Below are 18,573 nucleotides of genomic sequence, written 5' to 3'. Positions count from 1 at the left end.
CTGCTGTGAACCGCCGCGCGAAAAGGAAGCTTAAAAACGATTTTCCATTAACGGGAAATTTGTGCCTAATTACTCTGTGTCACGGAATCATGAAAACTATCTCAGCTGTTTGAAGCAGGAACTAACAAAAGAAATAAAGGGGCAAAGCTGAAATAGAAACTGTTGTAAATATTGGGCTCTAATTCAGATTTAAATATGAAGGTTTTTTAATCGGGAAAGCCCGTCAATTTAGATTTAGTGTAGCTGAATTTGAAGCCAGACTGGCTGTAATAAAATTGATTTAAGTCAAGCACTATGAAAGGTTATCTGTGTAGTCAAGAAACGTGACCACCTTAATCGCTTCCAAGTTCTAACCTTTTAAGTCGCGGAGAATCAAAGTGAAATTAATGAACTGGCGCGCGCCGGGTGGAAGGAAACAAACTGACAAAAAGCGTTGGTCGGCCAGACGTTTTCTTCCACATGTGTCTCTTTGTTTCCGGGCAATACCTGACTTGTTTCCCACAGTGTGGAAACCTGACTGAATATTTTTCAAATCACCGTTAAATTCCCAAAATTTACAAACGTTCAATTTCTCCTATTAAACGATGAATTGTAAGTTTTAGTGTATTAGCAATGTTGCATTTCATTTACTTTCGGTCTCATGATTATATATTGTGGCGCATTTTTCATTAAATGATCTGGTGATACCCTGTGATATCAATACAGCAAGAAAACGCAACGTCAACTAGAAAACATATTTCGAAACATCAATACTAATACACTGTGAGCAGAAAATTGTTTTTAACACTCTTCAAAATGGGCCATTTCCGAGTTACCTTGTGTCTCTGTTTCAAAACGAGTCCCCGTGCGAAACCCTGATTTGCATGAAAATGAACCTGTAGGGGGAAACATTTCCGTATGAATGGAAACAGAACACAGCAAACGCGAGGGGAACTTCTGACATTGCAAAGTAACAACGCTTTTATTGAAATAACATTATTTCTGGCATCAACACTAACCAGCGGACTATTTTCCGCTGTTGGCTGTCTTTTTTCGTTATCTGTGAAAGAGCGTTAGCCCCTGTAAGCTACTTTTCTATTACACTGTACAAATATTACAAAATTTGTCCATTACTGGCAATATTTAAGCAACAGAGCACTTTTTCCGTGTTTATATAGCCTCCTCTAAACAAGAGGAGGGTTGGGAAAATTCTAGACAGTTATGCAAACCCGAGACGTAGTCAAGGATTTGCATAACTTTCGAGAATTCTCCTAACCCTCCGAGTGTTTAGATGAGGCTATGTAAACATGGAAAAAGTGCTCTGTTGCTTCTATAAAATAATTATCAAAAATACGCGCGAATCTAAAACGTCACAACCGTGTTTACACATTCTCATCTAAACACACCCATCGATCAATGAGAGAGCTCGTAGTGGCTCAGTTATTTGATAAAAACTGGTTGTCTTTTTATACAGGTATTATTACTTATTACAAAGTCATAACGTTGACCTTTCTCTCTCTACAAAAACGTTAAGGTGGCTCACAACGGTTTCCAGCATTTTTAGCACCTCTTTGATGCTACTTCCTCCATAATAATGATATCGAACAACTGCCCAGGTATAGTAAACAAGTTATGTTCATTTTCGTGACTACGAAAAGGTTACAGTAGCAACAGCATAATCCGTTAACGACACCCTTGATTTTAGCTTTAACAATAAGTGCTTATTGATTGTATCATAACTTCAAGGTTTTTACAAAACGGATAAAACAACGAAGACTATAAATTACAGAAAGATTAGAAAAGCTGTAAAAAGTTTTGGACCAAAAATTCAGCATGCACTATGTAAAAACAGTGTAACTGGAATATTTCAGTGAAGGTCATCTTCAAAGAGTGGTCATCCTATGGACTGCTTCCATCTCCATTCAGACATTCAACCTCTGTTAAAAAATAAATAAATAAATAAACAAACGAGGGAATGGTAAAAGCAAATCGACTAGTTGTGAGTTTGTTGTTGCGAACTGGCTTATTAACGAGTCGACCCTTCGTTTATTGTGGTATGCTTGTTTCACAGTAATCAGTTTTTGATGGACAAAAAGCTGATCTCTCCTGAAGAGGCAGGAAAAAAAGTATTAACTTCGATCCATTGAGTATTTCGTATAAAAATAATAATAAATGATATGCCTAAAAAAGTAGATTTATGGCAGAAATAGGTCATACGTTTATCACAATATCGAGTAAGATAATAACTTATCAGTAATGTCTGACACGTACAATCAACTAAATAATTTTAATTAAGAAATTTGGTATCTACATACATGGTGAAGAAGATTTACCTTGTTCCTCAGCTTTCTACTGGTCATTACAAGGATTCTCCACGTTACACGCCACACGAGTCGGTGGCTTAATGTCCGTACATTCTTTTTCATCCACAGTCACAGTCTCCCCAGATGAGTTTATTCTTATACACTCTACCGTCAGAGGTTGAACACCCGGGCCGCAAGAAGTTGAACACTATGTACAAGCATGGCGTAAAAACAAAACAGAAGTGTTAATCAGTGTCGTGGTTAGCTTTCCAGTCAGGAAGAAAAGTGACGTTATGAAGCGATGAAGTGATGAAGAAATATAGAGAGCAGTAAATGCCAAACCAAAGAAGCGACAGGATAACTTTCAAAACAAATTTCAAACTTGAGTCCTTTCTGTATCGCAGATGCTATCCAGTGACGAGTCTAAAACGTTTTAACCGAGAGGTTTTAAAAATAAACATCATCATAATCTAATAAAGATAGCTTACCTGGCCAGCATGCTCCGTGTACCACTCTGCGGGGCATGGCTGTTTCCCACACGCCTCTTGGCTAGTTGGTCTGGGTTCCTTGCATTTGCTGTCTTCGACTTCTAACTCAACGCCCTGAGAATCTTCCACGCAGAACACCTCACGAGATCTGACGCCGCGCTCGCCATCATTGCAACTTTTCGTGCAATCGGTCCATTCACCAATTTCCCACCTGGAAAGACAATCGAGATACATGAATCCTGTCGTAACAATTAACGAATTGGGCGAAAACCTACTGATCCTGCCTTTTTTGCTCGCTTCCTCTGGAGAAAGATCACTGAAGCAATCATTTGCGACTCCTCTTAGATTTACAAAGTCTTCCACAGCTTAAAATTGCTAGCGAAAATATTGACATTTATTACATGGCAATGTTGTCTGGAGGTTAATCCGAGCGTTAATCTGATTGGTTCTTTCTTAGTCGAGATTTTACCATACAGACGTTTTCCATGGAAATGGTCATAAGCCGTGTATTTTTTTGTTTTCGATTGCCATATAATAAACTACTTTTTAACCTAGCTTGTTCGAACCGTGCTGGGGAATATTGGCCCTCGGATGTTTTTTACACAGACCTCGGGCCAATTTTCCCTTGTATTGCGCCTGCGCTTGGTTAGAGAAAGGTCGGTATCAATGATACTTCAGTTAATAACTCCTGGCCTTCACCCGATATGAAACGCCTGTAGTCTCACCTCGCAGGGCATGTCTGGGTATTGCATTCCTTTGTTATATCTTCAGGCCTCTTCTCTTCGCAGAACTGATCTCCGACGGCTGATTGATCGTCCTCACGAACACATACCGCGCTAATAACTTCAATTCCTGGAAATATGAACGGACAGAGGATATTTGTAACAAATTCCTTTGAAATTGTTTTTTAAATCATGAGCAATTGATTTTAGAGTTAAACATCGCTTGCATCTCCTGAATAAGCCCCAGGCCCTGGCAGATCAAAGATGCAAATCTATTCCACTCGATTAAGACCTTTCAAATACAATCCTATAAGCTAATATTTAGATATAGCTATTCAAGGAAGATGTAACTTCTCCCCGTTATTAGTCTATTACTGTAGAGCTTGTTATGTGTCTGACGTCTTAAGAGTATTCTCAGAGACTTAGGGTGTAGAACGTGTTTGCACTTCATATAGTTATGTTTAGAGCATTTTACCCAGTAGTAAGATTGTGTGCATCTGACAATTTCCGACATGGCATCCCTTCCAAACTTGAGCCCAAACGTTCTTGAAATGCAAAATTTATTCCAATAGTTTTAGCCCCCCATCAGAACCACCAAAAAAGTCTTCTGAACAAAGTTACGCCCAAGGTTCACTATCGACATTTTGTGGTATAGCTTTATAAAACAGCCAAATTAAAGCACATTCCTTCAGTCAATAGCGAATATAAGTGATTTCGCGCAATTTACGAGAGCCTACAATGGCTTGGCTTACCTCCGCCACATGTTACTGAACATCCTTGCGACGACATAATCCATTTCATTTTCGGCCTTTCTTCAACTTCACTTTGTCCCTCAGCCTCTCTAAGTTCTTTGTTCACTTTGTATATTTCACGGAAGAGATCTGGGAAGTCGCTTTCGATACTGAAACTCCTCGTGGACTGGGCACCAGGCTTGACATATTGGTAATTCACTTTGTATTTATCCCAATAATCGTACACTTCGTACTACCGAGACAAAATTGAACCCTCTTCACACCAGAGCTTTGAAGACAAGTTTAATTTAGGCTAAACTTGTATTAAAAGAGAAACATGACGAATATAGTGTATTTTGAATAGTTTAACCCAAACCTTCCAAACTGTTGTCTCTCATTGTTCCCAATCTTTCAAGCATCGTTATTTCATTTTAAATTTACGCGCTCTATTTGGTGTTTTTCTAGCTTCGTAATCAGGAGTATAGCACACTAGCCAATAGTTCAAAATGTCACTTAATGAGGTTGCGACGAAATAAATAATGAAGGAAGAGCGGAATTCCTTTTTATGCAGCATTTACGCTTGCAATTTACTTTTTTTTCCTTTTCACAATTCACTTCTTTAATTTATCATTCCCATTAACATAGTGACAAACCTGTTAGGGTTGATATCATGCGATCAGGCCAATGTTTTGGTTTCCTCGTAAAAACACCCGGAGAAATTTGGCTGAATTACAAATTGATTGAGATATCTCTTTTGACCATATTTGATCAAAATTCCGTTAGGTTTATGACGTCGTCACTTGGCCAATTTTAAAATGGCATAGATAGGAAAGATGCGACTTTCTTCATAGTAGTAAATTCAAATGTCTTTAATGAATCAGTTACGACGCCTCCCTGCTTCTAATTAATTAAGTTTCACTTGGTACTCACCAGTAATGTTACACTCTTTTTAAGAGGTCCTTGAGCAGCGATAGTTTCTTTCTGGTTTCGTTTCGTGAACCGGAACATAGTTCCAGCCCCTTTGAACTCCTTTGGCCCAAAATTAGCGCGGTATGTATCATAGTTAATAATATAATTGTAACCTGCATCCTCCAAAACTGAAACAAGACCAAATATACCATCAGCTCTTTAGCATACTGACAGTTGCTCAAAGTTGCAACATGATTTCCAATGGTTAGCTAAACAGGATTAATTACTATTGACGAATGAAAGGCCCTCGAAAAGCGCGAAAGTTTTTTTTTTAGTAAATTAAGGTCAAAAACTTTGAAAGAAAATTGGAAGAAAATCCATATTATACGTTTATACAAGGGCATTAGACTGATTACTGTTCCTTTCTGTCCTGGGGTAGAAGACTTCCTTTTTGGGAGATTTAGTCATGAGACGGGCCGGTCACAGCAGTTCCAGTGTTCTTATTACAGAGTACCTCTTTCAATAAAAGCTATACGATAGGTGTACCTTTGTGCTGTCAAAATGGTGTATAAAAGGGTAAGGAGCTGAACCTCGGGCCGGAGCCTCCCCTTAAAAAAAATTTTTCTTGAATACCGCCCGGGAAGTTTCTATGGGCTTTTAAATGTGGACTCTGGGCTTGGCCTGTGTTGGTACTTACACAAATTGTTTTCGGAAGCAGTCGCTTCTTCGATCATGATATTTCGTGCTCCAGCTGGAATAGTACCGATTACCACATCGTACTCTAAAACGGAAAAATGATCAGTACACGTAAGAGGGTTCAACTCTCAATCGCTGGAAGTATTAAGAGAACGAGTACTCTTCGGAGGCTTAGTGGTCAAGCAATACCGTAAACTTCCGAAAGTAACGACCCTCGTTACTTTCCCTGACAGGAAAGCTTGTCAGATACCGTAAACTGTTTTTCTTTAATACGCAGTTACGTTAGTCTCCTGTTACAATATCTCAGTGCGCTTGTCGAGTTGTCAATTTAAATTGGAAGAATCGTGTTCCTTTTATTACGCTTCCGTTAAAAATGATGCAAAGTTTTCATTTTTTTTATTTGAAGACGTTAGTACGTTTCTGTTACCTGATGAAAATTCTACGGGTTTTGTTTTAACAGGACACAACATGAACTGAGGTAGCACGAGTTGACATTTAACAACGCTTAGGAGAGGGTTTTTCTTCATCGGCCGTGAAGAAAAACACCCCTCTAGTAATTTGGGACACTTCATGATGTAATTAAAAGCTATTAACTATAAACTGCAGGGAACCTAAGAACCTAACTGATAATCTCGATTAACTATTGTTACAACTTCTATTAAAAACTTATTTAAAAAAGCAAGTAAACAAATATGAAATGAAAGCTTTGATGATGATTCTCAGTTAGTTACCTCCTGACCCGGGTGTTTCGTCGTACGTAAACTTCTTTAGTTGACCGCTAGTCGTTGGTGGTTTGGTCGGTTTCGGCTTTTTGCCTGGTTTGGGTCGTTTGCCTGGTTTTGGTCTGTTGCCCTGGTTACCGCCCCCTGAACAACTTGAGCCGTCTCCGTTACATACTCCACAGCGGTCTGTTTTTGCCCTTGAAGCGATTGCGCCATCGCATCCAACAGTCTGTATGAACAAATATACACAATTGTTATCGCTGCCTAAACAATTCTTCCTTTCTCTCAAAACACGTCTCAGTAAGGTATAAGTTTTACTTCAGATTTCTATTTTGCTTGTCCCACTGGCTTATTCATTGTCTCGCAATATCAAAAGAGTATATTTCTTCAGTGCGTTCTTTTTCGCCTGTTTGGTTCATGGTAACTCTGTTATTTTTTAAAACCTAGTTTTTGCTACAGTAAGGAACATTTGTGGAATAGTATTGCGTCTAAGTTCAGAGCCACTAGATCTTTTATTAACTTTAAAAATGAGATCAATCGCCTAATGTCCTCCTCGTACTCCCACACGGCAAACATGTCAGTCAGATTTTTTAATTTTTTTTCCTATCTTAATCTTGTAATATAACTGTTGTTTCTACCGTGGTTAAATAAAGTTTATGCATGTATGAAATATACAGCTGTTTTGAGAAAGGTTGTCCCACAAAAACGTATAAGCGTACGCGACAATGTCAAAAGGTATTATGGGTACTGGTGGCCTAAGGTGTCTGATTGAAGCTGCAAGGTGTTTCAGCGTGATAGAAAGAAACAACACAAACGTGTACTCATGCTTCCCTTTCCTTCTTGCTGAAACAACGTGAACCGAAATCAAGCAACGATAAACTATCACGGTCAATCAGCACTGTGGCGTATGCTTGAATTTTGTGGGACAACCTTTGTTGAAACAGCTGTAAACAAGTGGTGTAAGCGATGTGTTCTATTCACAATGCGGTTAGAGTGTATTGTTCTCGAGTGTTACAACTCTTGTACCCATTTTTATCATAAAGGAAACTACTGAACTGTATCTGCTAGAGACAAATTCCATAACCGTTATTGTTGCCAGAGTAAATTGACCTTCTTCTCCCCTCGCTCAATTCTTTCCTCTCTTCACAAAAGAAACGACTCAAGCGGAAATGCGCAAACAGGCCCATTCTGATGACGTTACTTTACAGAGATCGGATTGGTTGATAACTGTGCTTGACGAATCAACACCAAGCAGTACTCGGCAAATCAGAGACAAACTAAATGACAAACACTTGTCCACATGCCACGGTTGGCAAAAATGTTACATTTTGAGCGCTAGTCGGCAGTAGCTTTTTGTTTTGCCTTCGAGTAAACTCAATCTTAGCCCAGAAGTTACGCGAGGAAACCTTCAGACAAGCGACCTTCTTGTAGGCTTTTTTTTTTTGCGCTCCAAGTTAGAATATTTACCTCACACTGTCCGTTAATGCAGAGGCCACTGTTTGGCTTGTCAGTGCATGGAGTTCCATCTTTAACGTTTCCAAAGGTTGTGGTGTCTCCTTCGGTTGTAGCACAGTTCAGGACGCACTTAGCTTTTCCTAAAAACAGCGTCCAGAAATAAGTAGTGTACGTATATCATTTTAAAAAGATAATATATGTGTGGGCGTTTTTTTTTTTTTGGTAACAGTAAGGAAAGCAATTATTAGCCAAATCTGTCACCCAAAAGTAACTCACCTCTCCCGATTCAAGATATGAAAATTAATATAAAAACTTAGGTTCCAGATTGTATAGTTTGAGGACTTGAAAAAGTTGTACGTATTTCTATCCGATCAGGCCACCAGCCGAACTAGAAAATGGTATTGCACTTTTCAAATGGCTTTTAAGGAAGGAAAATGGGTGAGATTCGCTTGGAAGAGACACCAGCACAGTAAACCATAAGTAGCTCAGGTCAAGTGAGGCACCTCGGTCCTCGCTCGGACTGAGGTCTAGGACTCATTGGACACCGCTACTCCTTTATTAACCATGTTTGAGATCCCAAAAACCATTTTTGATTCTTTGAAAAAGTCTACGTAAAAACCTGACGCCAGCAGCTTAAAGGACGGATAACGCTATCTACTGGGGAAATCACTACTGAGACTAGTGACTAAGTGTTGGCAAAACAAACTGCGCTATATACACTGGTTAGTGATTTATTTGTCAACCTGATGAGTAATATGGATCGTAAATCCAGTTATATGTCACTCCTCCTCCAAACTGAACGTTTCTTTTGTCTTTACACTGTTTCATCCTTGGATGTTCATTTGGTTGACATTTCTGCAACAGAAATCCAGCTGATATTAGTCTAACCGGTCACTTAACAAATCACTTACGATCCTTAGGCAAAATATTAATATATTTCTCCTCTTAGCAGCACCACAGAAATCCAAAAGGAACTATCGAGAGGTCATTTCATCGAGTTCTTCGTTAATGAAAACCTCACTGGTGTATTATTTTCACTGCCATTTTTTTTTTGGTTTTTTTTTTGTCATTTTGATTACCCGCTCAATTCATTGTCACGCCTGATTAAAAGAGAGATCCAAAAGAGCGAATTCCGCTCTTGCGTACTTTTATGTTGTGTATTTGGTTCGCAGTAACTTCACGTATTCTTTTCTATTTCAACTGTTGTACCCGCCTGTCTCTCATTTAAATCATTGCCAGTCTGTTTCTATCTAGCTCTTTTAGCAAACAACTGAAGTTAAATGCGACAAATAAAGTTGTAATACATGTAATTACCGCATTGTTACATAATTTGTATTCTGCTCCTTTCCCTTCGCATAGTTTTCCTCTTGCCTTGGGACTGAAAATAATTTATAAAAGGAATTTATTTCAAGCTATTGTATTATTAATGTTAAACAGCCTTTTCTACAACATTAGGGGGAATGGTAAGTAGGATAAAACTAAGTAGGAAAATTTAACGATGAAAAACATTTAAGGATGGGGAAAAGAACGACATAACGAAACGGGAGAAAATTGTTCTTCTTTGTTCCAGCCTCGTTGCTGGAATGCTAACCTAGTAGAAAACCATCTGACACATCTTACAAGTCTGCATCTTTGGTGGCAATTTAGTGAGCCCGCGATTTTCGTCAGTGTCGTTGCTAAGCGGCAATTTTGTATGTGGCGCCATACCCACATGACCATTAAGAGTAACGAAGAATCTCAAAAATAAAAACAGGAAAATCTTCGAGTTCTTCATTGATATATGTTTGCCAAATCTGTACTTATCCCTTAGATACATGTATCATATTTCATATTAATATACTGTAGCTATATATCACTCACGCAGGATTGTCGCACTCGCGTACTCTCACACTAAGCCCTTTCCCACAGCGAGGATAGCACGAGCTCCAAGGTTTCCAGGCCCCCCAGTTTCCATCCACGTCCTGGTATCCCTTGCTTCCAACAGGAACACAACGACCACGACGACACCACTGGTGAAAACCATGAATAAGTTATTTAAAACATAGCATTTAATAACCTCTAAGAATAATTAACATACTAATTAGATTAAACACTGTCTTTCTCTTCATCTCTCTCTGTGCCATCCATCTGCTGGTATTTATTATAAGAGCTGAGTTGCGTTATCAGTTTTAAGCTATTTCTTCGCGAATAACCGCAAACATTTATTTCTCAGGTCCTAGCTACCGAAAAAGTTTAGATTGTTAATTTGAATGAGGCCTGCCTCAGAACCTTGTTTGTGTTGTGAGATAATTGAGAATCACGTTAATGAATGAATCTTTTGGGGGAGGTGCAGGTTTTTTTCGTACCTTCCTGTTGCCACATTTTGTTCCATCAGCAGCCGGCTCGTCGTTCGAGGAGCAGTAACCATCAGGCTTTTCACAATGTAAGTTGACGCACATTTTCTGTTGAAAGAAAGGCAAGGCTTAATTTCGTTACCGACTCATATCATAACTGATCAACAGGGTGAAGCCTGTAACATCTTAAAGTCTTCTCCAGTACTTTGGGTAAAATGTGAAAATATGTTTAAATCTAAGATGGAAACATGAAAAATTCACCTTCCTAGATCCCTTTATTCAGTCTACGTTAAATTTAGTGGTTGTTTCACGTTGTTGTTTTTTAACGGACGGATGAGCAAACATCCAAGGTTTATAACACCCATGCAAAGCTGCTTTGCTGCTTGTTAAATCTTTTGTTTGGCGGCTTTCCTGGAAAGGTAAGTGGATTGCAACTCGGAGTCATAATCGCACTGAGTTTCGTACTCGTATTTCTATCCGAAGTTCCCCGGTATTTCACAACCAAGACTTTACCTCCTTTAAATCCGGGATATCACAGACACGTGATCCAGCACCGAACATGCGCACACACTGATCGTTTCCATCATAAAGCTGTCCCGGTAAGCCTTTCGGTATAGCGACTTTGTTCTCTGCATTGTCATTAAGACATCCAGACTGTTTATTTCTGAGAGAAAGCAAATATAAGCACTTTTAGTTCTAAAAACGACCCTAAAAGAATGTGATAAATTGTGGCGAGCTGGGGACTTCTCTTAATTCAATCGAGTAAGTTTAAGCTAGTTTTAAAGGTAAATTTCTGGGTTAGAAGCAATAGACTGTAACTGTTTAACAGTAATTTTAGAGGTTTATAGTGTTTACTTAGAAAATTTATCAGTATAGATTGTAATTCTTAAATTACAATTTTTTTCGTACTCTTCTCTTCTTTTCGGGCAATGTCTGTAAAAAGCGGAAGAAAAACTAAGCTAAAAGGAAGAGGATCACTCCAAATTTTAACGAAAAACCTTAACTCTGCGTTCCGCATTTAGCCTTCGTTTTTCTTTTTCTTTTCTATATATTCATCCTTCATCTTGGCTACCTCAGAACATGAAGCCATATTCTTTCAAAACGAAATACTTCACCGAAATCTAAGTACTCTTGAACTTGGTAAAGTAAAAATTAATTAAGAAAGCTGCGCTTCACGTAAACTAATCAAAATTCAATCGTTCTTTGTGTTTGTTTTTAAGTATGTTGTAAAAGAGTAAATATGATCTGTCATTACGTTATAAAATTGTTCAGTCAATGTAAACTTACTGCAGAAACTTTGTCACATAATTCCTGCTGCATGGTGACCAATCAAACGCTGTCAGCTTACCACTTGCTCTGGTTGCCATGATGTAAACACCATCGTTACATCTGTTGCTTTCTCCATCGTGTTCAGCGCCCAAACTAATAACGAACAATAAAGATTTAACAGATTACTACGGAATGATTGACTGATTGACTGATGGGCTGATTGACTGATTGACTGATTGACTGATTGACTGATTGACTGATTGACTGATTGACTGATTGACTGATTGACTGATTGTCTGATTGCCTGATCGCCTGATCGCCTGATCGCCTGATTGCCTGATTGACTGATTGTCTGATTGACTGATTGACTGATTGACTGACTGATTGACTGATTGACTGACTGATTGACTGATTGACTGACTGATTGACTGATTGACTGACTGATTGAGTGTGTCTGAAAATTAGTGAGAAATAAAACAGCACTTGATCTGGAGAATTGTGACTCACTTATGAGCTGTTTCATGAGCTAGTGTGAACGCAGTTCCCAATCCAGTGTCTTTGTTCAGAGTACAACTTGTGTCCTGTTTACACATTCCCTTCAAGTCTGCGAGCCCTAAAACCGCGAAAACGATAAGTGAAGCAATTGTTGTGTGGTTATAAGTATAGGTAATCGTATGAATGCGAGTGATATTTGAAAAATTCTCTTAAAATTTCACGAGCCTGTAGGCGAGTTTAATTTGAAAGAATTGTCAAATATCACGAGTAGTGTAAATCCTTAATTGCTCGAGCTTTCATACGATTACTTATTTATTATATGACTGAGAAAATTGTGAATGTGGGCGCGTTAATTTGCACTGCAGTACAAATTATGAATTAACGAAAAATTGGCCTGCTCTCAGCCAATCATAATGAAGTAATTTTGCTATTGATATAATAAAAGGCCAGAATTGTAGCATCGAGTCAGTTCCATAGGCCGCTATAAGAAGACTAACAGGAAACCATAGGTTTTAAACGATTTTAAACAGAAGGCTTCATCCAGATGACCATCAGCTGTCTATTCGAAGCCATACAAACGATATTTTTAAAAAAAAAGGAGAATGAGAGTGAGACCAACACCTGCCTCGCCCAGCGTTTGCAAAATCTATGATGGCCTTACCAGTTGTAACGCCATTCCAAAATCTCCTCTAGCTCGTCAACTGGCTCTCTAATTAAACGAACTATGGCCAAAGAAAATTTGCAAATTCCAAGATTTATTTTGTTTTCTACCTTTACCAATTGAGTATATGGTAGCTAAGCCTCTGACGTCTATTCGAGGCCGAGACCTTCACTTTTTACGTCAGAGTACCCACAAATCAGCGTTCTACTTACCTAGTATATCTCCGCAGTCCTCCGCTCTTGCATTTTTGTCTCTACAAAAGTTGTACCTGTAAAAGACCGTGTATGGATTACTGAAGTTGCTTAAGAAAAATGAAAAGAAAGGAATTTTCTATTGGGACAGACGGGAAAACAAAACTTAAGGGAGTAAAGATGAAGCACTGACATGTTCAATATAGTTCTTTCATATTTCAATACTCATCTTTCTAACATTTGTCTCTATTCAAGCACAGTCTTCCCAATAACCCGGGGATGATGGAGAACAATATTGATTTTTATGTAATGGCAGTATTTTGCTCACTAACTTGGTTGGCAAAAATGTAAAATTGTATTTATATCTGCCGGAATATGCACTAAAACCTATGCGATATCAAAGGCTCAATTTTTTCTTAAAACTCCCATCTTCATTCTAAAGATCTAGACTGTTGGCTGTTGTCAACGGTCTTAACTTAACTAGGGCCGTACTGCTGCCTCGTCCCAATCCCCTCTCGTCTTGATATCTCGCCCCGCACAACCTTCGTGCCTTTGAAGAGGAAAACAGATTGCAAACCGTCTAAATTTTAACCTTTACCACACATATAACTGAGGCGCGGTGGCCTCATGGTTAGTGCTCTCGACTCCGGATCGACCGGTCCGGGTTCGAGCCCCGGCCGGGAAAATTGTGTTGTGTTCTTGGGCCAGATGCTTTACCCTCACAGTACCTTTCTCCACCCACGTGCACCAATGGGTACTGGCGAATTTAATGCTGGGAGTAGCCCCGCGATGGACTACCATTCCATCTAGGGGGTAGAAATATTACTAGTCGCTCAATGCTACAGAAACCTGGACAAGCTCCGGCCTGATGGGCCACTTGGCTCGTATTCAGACTTTAGATATCTTACTTAGAGATGAGAGCTGCATGGTCAAAGTGAAGGGGATTCTTGTCATCTTGTATGTTTTGTCCTGTTGTCCATTTACAGAAACTTGTCAGAGTACTGGCTGCATGCGGGCTGATCACAAGGCCTCTCTGTGTGAAAATGCAAAACAGAAAAAATTACGTTATGACTTACTCTTTGGTGGGGGTACTCCCATATATGGGCTATATAGGTATGTGCCGTGGGATAGGGTAGGGTTTTTAGATGTTCTTGATCCTTAAATAGAGTATCAATTTTCGTTTGCTTTAGTGTCAGAGTTAAAGACCCTTCGCAGCACACCCCTATCCAAACTTAACGGATGTACTCCCTCCCTCTCAAGGGGTCTTGCTGCAGCTGAGGATCAAATGTCATAAAAAAAAAAAATGATAGTTAAGCTCCAGCTATCAGAGGAGCGGAATGGCTCCACAGATTTCCGTAGTATGATCTGAGCTAAGCGATAAAGAATTTTATTTATGCTGCTAACAAGAGAATAACGCAATGAAACGACCCCTTGTAGACTTCAACTTGGACTTAGCAGCTTACCATGTCTTGCTCCAAGATCAAGAGTTTGTGTATCATGTACCTGATATTTGCACCAATAGAAGCATCTGCCAGAATTCCATGAGCCTAAAGGGATTAAAACAACCCGTGCTATACATTTCATACATTTTTAACATGTTGCTTTAACCAGTATCACTAGCGCCACGTATTAATTTATTAATTTCAAGCAAAAGTTAATTTGTCATTCTCGTGGCTTCTATACATATAATTAAGCGAAGAACACTTTTTCCATGTTAACATAGCCTCATCTAATTAAGCACGAGGAGGGTTGGGAGAGTTCGAGACAGTTATGCAAACCCTCGAATACGTCTCGGGTTTGCATAACTTTCGAGAATTCTCCCAGCTCCCCCGAGTATTTAGATGAGGCTACGTAAACATGGGAAAGGTGCTCAATTGCTTTTATAAAAAAATTCTCAAAAATACGCGCGAATCTAAAACGTCACAACCGTGTTTACATTAGGCTTGATTTCCGCCGCTCTCTCGTGTCCGGTCTACGTTCGGGGGAGGAGAGCGGGCTCCTTTCCCGAACAGCGGCTGGTAATCGAGCCTATGTTTACATACTCTCATCTAACCACACCTATTGACCAATGAGAGCGCGCGTAGTAGCTCAGTTATTTACCAATAGAACTTAAATGACATCCTATATTGTTCGTCTATCTTACCATGTTGACAATAGTTGGCACATATTTCTTGATTTGATCAACACCATAGAACTTGGTCATCATTTTCTCCACCACAATCATGGACTCAATCGTTCTCTTTTGGTTGGCTGACGAGCGAGCAAAATTCAAGTGGGACTCGCCTTCGTCCGACTGCTGAACGGCTGATCCATCTAGAAAACAAAATGAGCCAAAACATTTACCACCAAGAGTAACAGATTTTTCTCTCATGCCCCTGAAGGGGGAAGGCTCCGCTCATCAGCGTACGTTTTTCAGGCTAGTTCATTCGAGAATTTTAAGGGATAATCATTCCAAGGTTAAAGAAAAGGACGCAGTTTGTTTACTGTAGGTGTGTGGGAGGGGTACTATTTTCTATGTAAAGTGTGCGAGAGGGTTGCCTTTTCTGTCAAAAATGCTGAAGTCAATGTTTTGTTTTTGCTCTAGTTGTTGGAAAAAACTGCTTGTCTCCTCCGATTGCTTATTTTAGAGCAAATATACAGCACGGTTAACTCAAAGACCAGAGCAAAATCTTATTTATTCAACGACACATCCGGGAAATTTTGGTCCAATAACAAAGGTTCAAGTGAGTTCTTTTTCATACCTTCCACTCCACACCAGCTGTCAGATCTTTTCTCTTTTTCGAGAGCCTCTACAAGTGACTGCACACGCATAGGCGATAAAGACCTCCTGTGTATTACGTGGGCGCGGGTGTTGTTCTTCCCCAGTTTCAGACGATCTGGTAGTGGATGTACCACGAAAACGTCTTGTGGTGTGCGAATTAAACCTTTCTGTGGAAAAAGAAGAAAAAAGGAATGACACGGACTACAAGTTGTAGCCACTTTAAGCTATACAGCTTTTCAAGAGGGGTGTTTTGTGAGAACACATTTCCAAAAACAAAACTCCTTACCAATCCATCGCAATTGCTGACCGCCACTTTGTTCTCGTTCCCTTCTGCAGGCAGCAGCTGACCAATGTAATGGCAGTGGTCAATTTCATAATGGAATTCTGAGGAACCGTTGCTGCGAATCTCGATCTCAAAATTGGGCGAGAATAGCTCATCGTTGATCGTGACATTTAGGTGGAAATCTTGGCCAAAAGCGGAGAGCTTGAAAAAGACGGGCTCTTTAAAACCTCCAGTGCTACCGATATCTCTCTTGCGACGAGCGTTGCCATTAGCCAGATCACGTGACATGAAACTGCCTCTCGCGTCAACTTGGACTGGATGCAATACATCATACTCTGGAACTGTGGGTAAAAAAAATTGAAAAAACAACAACAGAAATGTAGAGTTAGTTAAAATTAGGAAACCTCGTTTTGAAATTGCAGATAAAATTTTATCATGAGCAAATTCTTAAAGCAGCAAAGATGAAAAGAATTTGCAAGTGAAAATGACATGAAGGTGCCAGACGTTTGAGAAAATTTCGCCCAAACGAGGCTTGAAGGTGAATTTTGAACCTGTTACGTAATCATACCTAAAACCTATAGGACCCTATAGCAGCACTCTACTGGTGATCTGAACAACTCTGTATAGTAGCGTTTTCCATTCTTTTGTTACTTTTTAAAACGTTACTAAACTTATTGACTTCATTATTTCTTTTTCCAAACAATTGTAGTGGCGTAATTTCCACTCATTTTCCGGTTTTCTGCCGGAGTAATGTTGTACGAATTTGCATTTTTCCCTTATTTTGATGGTATGACAACCATTAGATACACGCTTGAATACCTTATTTCAAATTTCTTGTGTTACAGAAATTTCATGGTTGACTTAAGAAGGTGAAAAATTTAACGGCCATGGTCGACGTCATGTGGTTGTGGACTGTTAGACCGTGACGAGTGACGGCTGCTTCAGACATTTTATGCTAAGTTTACGTGTAACGGAATGCTGACGGTTTGTTAGCCTGGATTACGCAACGACTGTTTTAATTCTCATTATCATGTGCAAAGTCACGTGTACAGCTTTCCTGTCCTATTATTGGTTGACCAGTTCTGACCGTTAGTTGCTTGTGAATGCTGCTTAACTGTTTTAGGCGGGAAAATAAGCCGACTGATTGTTCGTGGATTTGAAAAAATTGTTGCCAGAAAAACAATACACTAAATTTATCTAATTTTTGAAAGCTAGAAAAGACATAACTCTGGTTAAAATTATAGGGAGAAAGTTAAGTTTCTGAGAACATTTTTCAATGAATTTGCTAGCTGTACCCTGACTGAACTGTTTGAATTCAAGGGTTGAAAAAGTGTTTTAATTGGGAAACGGTGTCCAGTACATTAAACCCACATATGTAATAGCAATGTTTCTGTTACAGCCCTTACCATATTCTGCAAATGGATGTCCAAAAATCTCCTCTCTTTCGTCGTCCGTCAACAAATGGTGGATTTCCTATTTCGCGATAAAAAAAAATGTTAACTACACTGCTCGTAACATGAAATCAAACAATATTATTAACATTTTTTACCTTATATGACCTCGCACAAGAGTACTTGACATACAAAGTAAAGAGAATGAAAATTACGGAGCTCGTTAACAGTAATTTTGAGCGTTTCATTTTGAATATCATTCGCTATGCGAGCAGATGATTCTTCTACGAGCAAAGTCGCAAATGATTTATCATGTTCAGTTACGCGTTTTTATACCGATTTTGTCAGACCGTTAGAGACCTTGCTGAGATTGTTATTTGCACGAAACAGCGGTGTTGTTTGAGCTATTAAAGTTATTTTTCCCGCTTGACTGGCTTTTGTTAATGTAATTTCCAAAGGGTATTGTTCAATTAAAGCTTTTCGTAGTTTCGTCTCATTCGTTTTTCATTTCGAGCTTTTGTATTCGATGAACTGCATGGCTGAGCAATACTTAATGTTGTCACGGTCTGTTAAAATTGTGTACAAAAAATTTGAAAAATACGTCTGGTGGCGTTTATAATCGATTAGATTTTGAGTTTGTTGAAATGTTGAAATTTGAATGTTATAGGACAACCGCTGTTTTATGAAAACATTCTCAATGAAAAATGATCTGATGAACATGTTTTTGTCATCAGTCGATCAACGACGGTTTCTATATTTACTCAAGAACAAATGTCGTTTTGAAAATAAGGTTTACAAAATTCTTCGCCGTCACTCAAAATTACGATTGCTTTATTAATGAGAGCAAAATACGTCAAAAAACAATTTCAATACCGTCCTTGGTTTCAAAGGGAATCAGCTATTGTAGGGAAGGATGCCGGGTACCTTTGACCGCTAGAACACCGATTCAATTCCAACAGCATCCAAACATGCAACATCCACTTACATGTAATGATCACTTAACTATACAGTGATTTTAAAGCTTTTTTTGCGTTTTTTCTCTCGTTGCCTGAGAATTAACGGACTAATCATGACTAATCTTTTAATTCATCCTAGCTTTGGGCTGTGGTAGCATATCAATCAGTGTTAATCTGGTGTTTTGTCTGCAAATCTTGAAGTAAATCGACAACTTTTCCACATTTTAA

General features: G+C 39.0%; 1 protein-coding gene across 2 annotated transcripts; it reads right to left on the bottom strand.

The window, feature by feature from the left end:
- Positions 1-934: 934 nt before the first annotated feature.
- LOC110063809 (A disintegrin and metalloproteinase with thrombospondin motifs 6-like) lies at positions 935-17,773 on the bottom strand. 2 transcript variants are annotated; one of them, XM_020770807.2, is made up of 24 exons: positions 17,548-17,773; positions 17,405-17,471; positions 16,002-16,339; positions 15,696-15,882; positions 15,098-15,267; positions 14,418-14,501; positions 13,863-13,987; positions 12,976-13,031; positions 12,115-12,220; positions 11,626-11,760; positions 10,852-11,002; positions 10,351-10,446; positions 9,866-10,014; positions 9,320-9,383; positions 8,749-8,860; positions 8,018-8,145; positions 6,560-6,779; positions 5,830-5,913; positions 5,154-5,320; positions 4,245-4,476; positions 3,496-3,622; positions 2,771-2,981; positions 2,295-2,490; positions 935-1,916 (listed from the first exon to the last, which is right to left on the bottom strand). In XM_020770807.2, the coding sequence occupies exons 1-23, from the start codon at positions 17,647-17,649 to the stop codon at positions 2,329-2,331; spliced, it is 3,273 nt and encodes a 1,090-aa protein (XP_020626466.2). In that variant the 5' UTR covers positions 17,650-17,773; the 3' UTR covers positions 935-1,916; positions 2,295-2,328. The 2 variants fall into 2 exon arrangements, with proteins under 2 accessions (XP_020626466.2, XP_020626465.2); XM_020770806.2 differs by having other exon boundaries at positions 2,313-2,490; positions 17,548-17,772.
- Positions 17,774-18,573: the final 800 nt, after the last annotated feature.

The sequence above is a fragment of the Orbicella faveolata genome, unplaced genomic scaffold (genome assembly GCF_042242905.1).
Source record: "Orbicella faveolata isolate gen_17 unplaced genomic scaffold, um_ofav_v1 contig_36, whole genome shotgun sequence".
NCBI classification, from domain to species: Eukaryota; Metazoa; Cnidaria; class Anthozoa; order Scleractinia; family Merulinidae; genus Orbicella; species Orbicella faveolata.
This window is presented reverse-complemented; position numbering and strand designations above follow the sequence as displayed.

Bases quoted from the DNA above. Each gene is read 5' to 3' on its own strand.
- LOC110063809 (XM_020770807.2), bottom strand. From the start codon at position 17,649: ATGATATTCAAAATGAAACGCTCAAAATTACTGTTAACGAGCTCCGTA. The intron at 11,761-12,114 runs GTGAGTCACAAT...GTTCGTTATTAG, and splicing joins GCTCATGAAACAGCTCATAA to TTTGGGCGCTGAACACGATG. The intron at 9,384-9,865 runs GTGAGTGATATA...AATTATTTTCAG, and splicing joins CGCGAGTGCGACAATCCTGC to TCCCAAGGCAAGAGGAAAAC.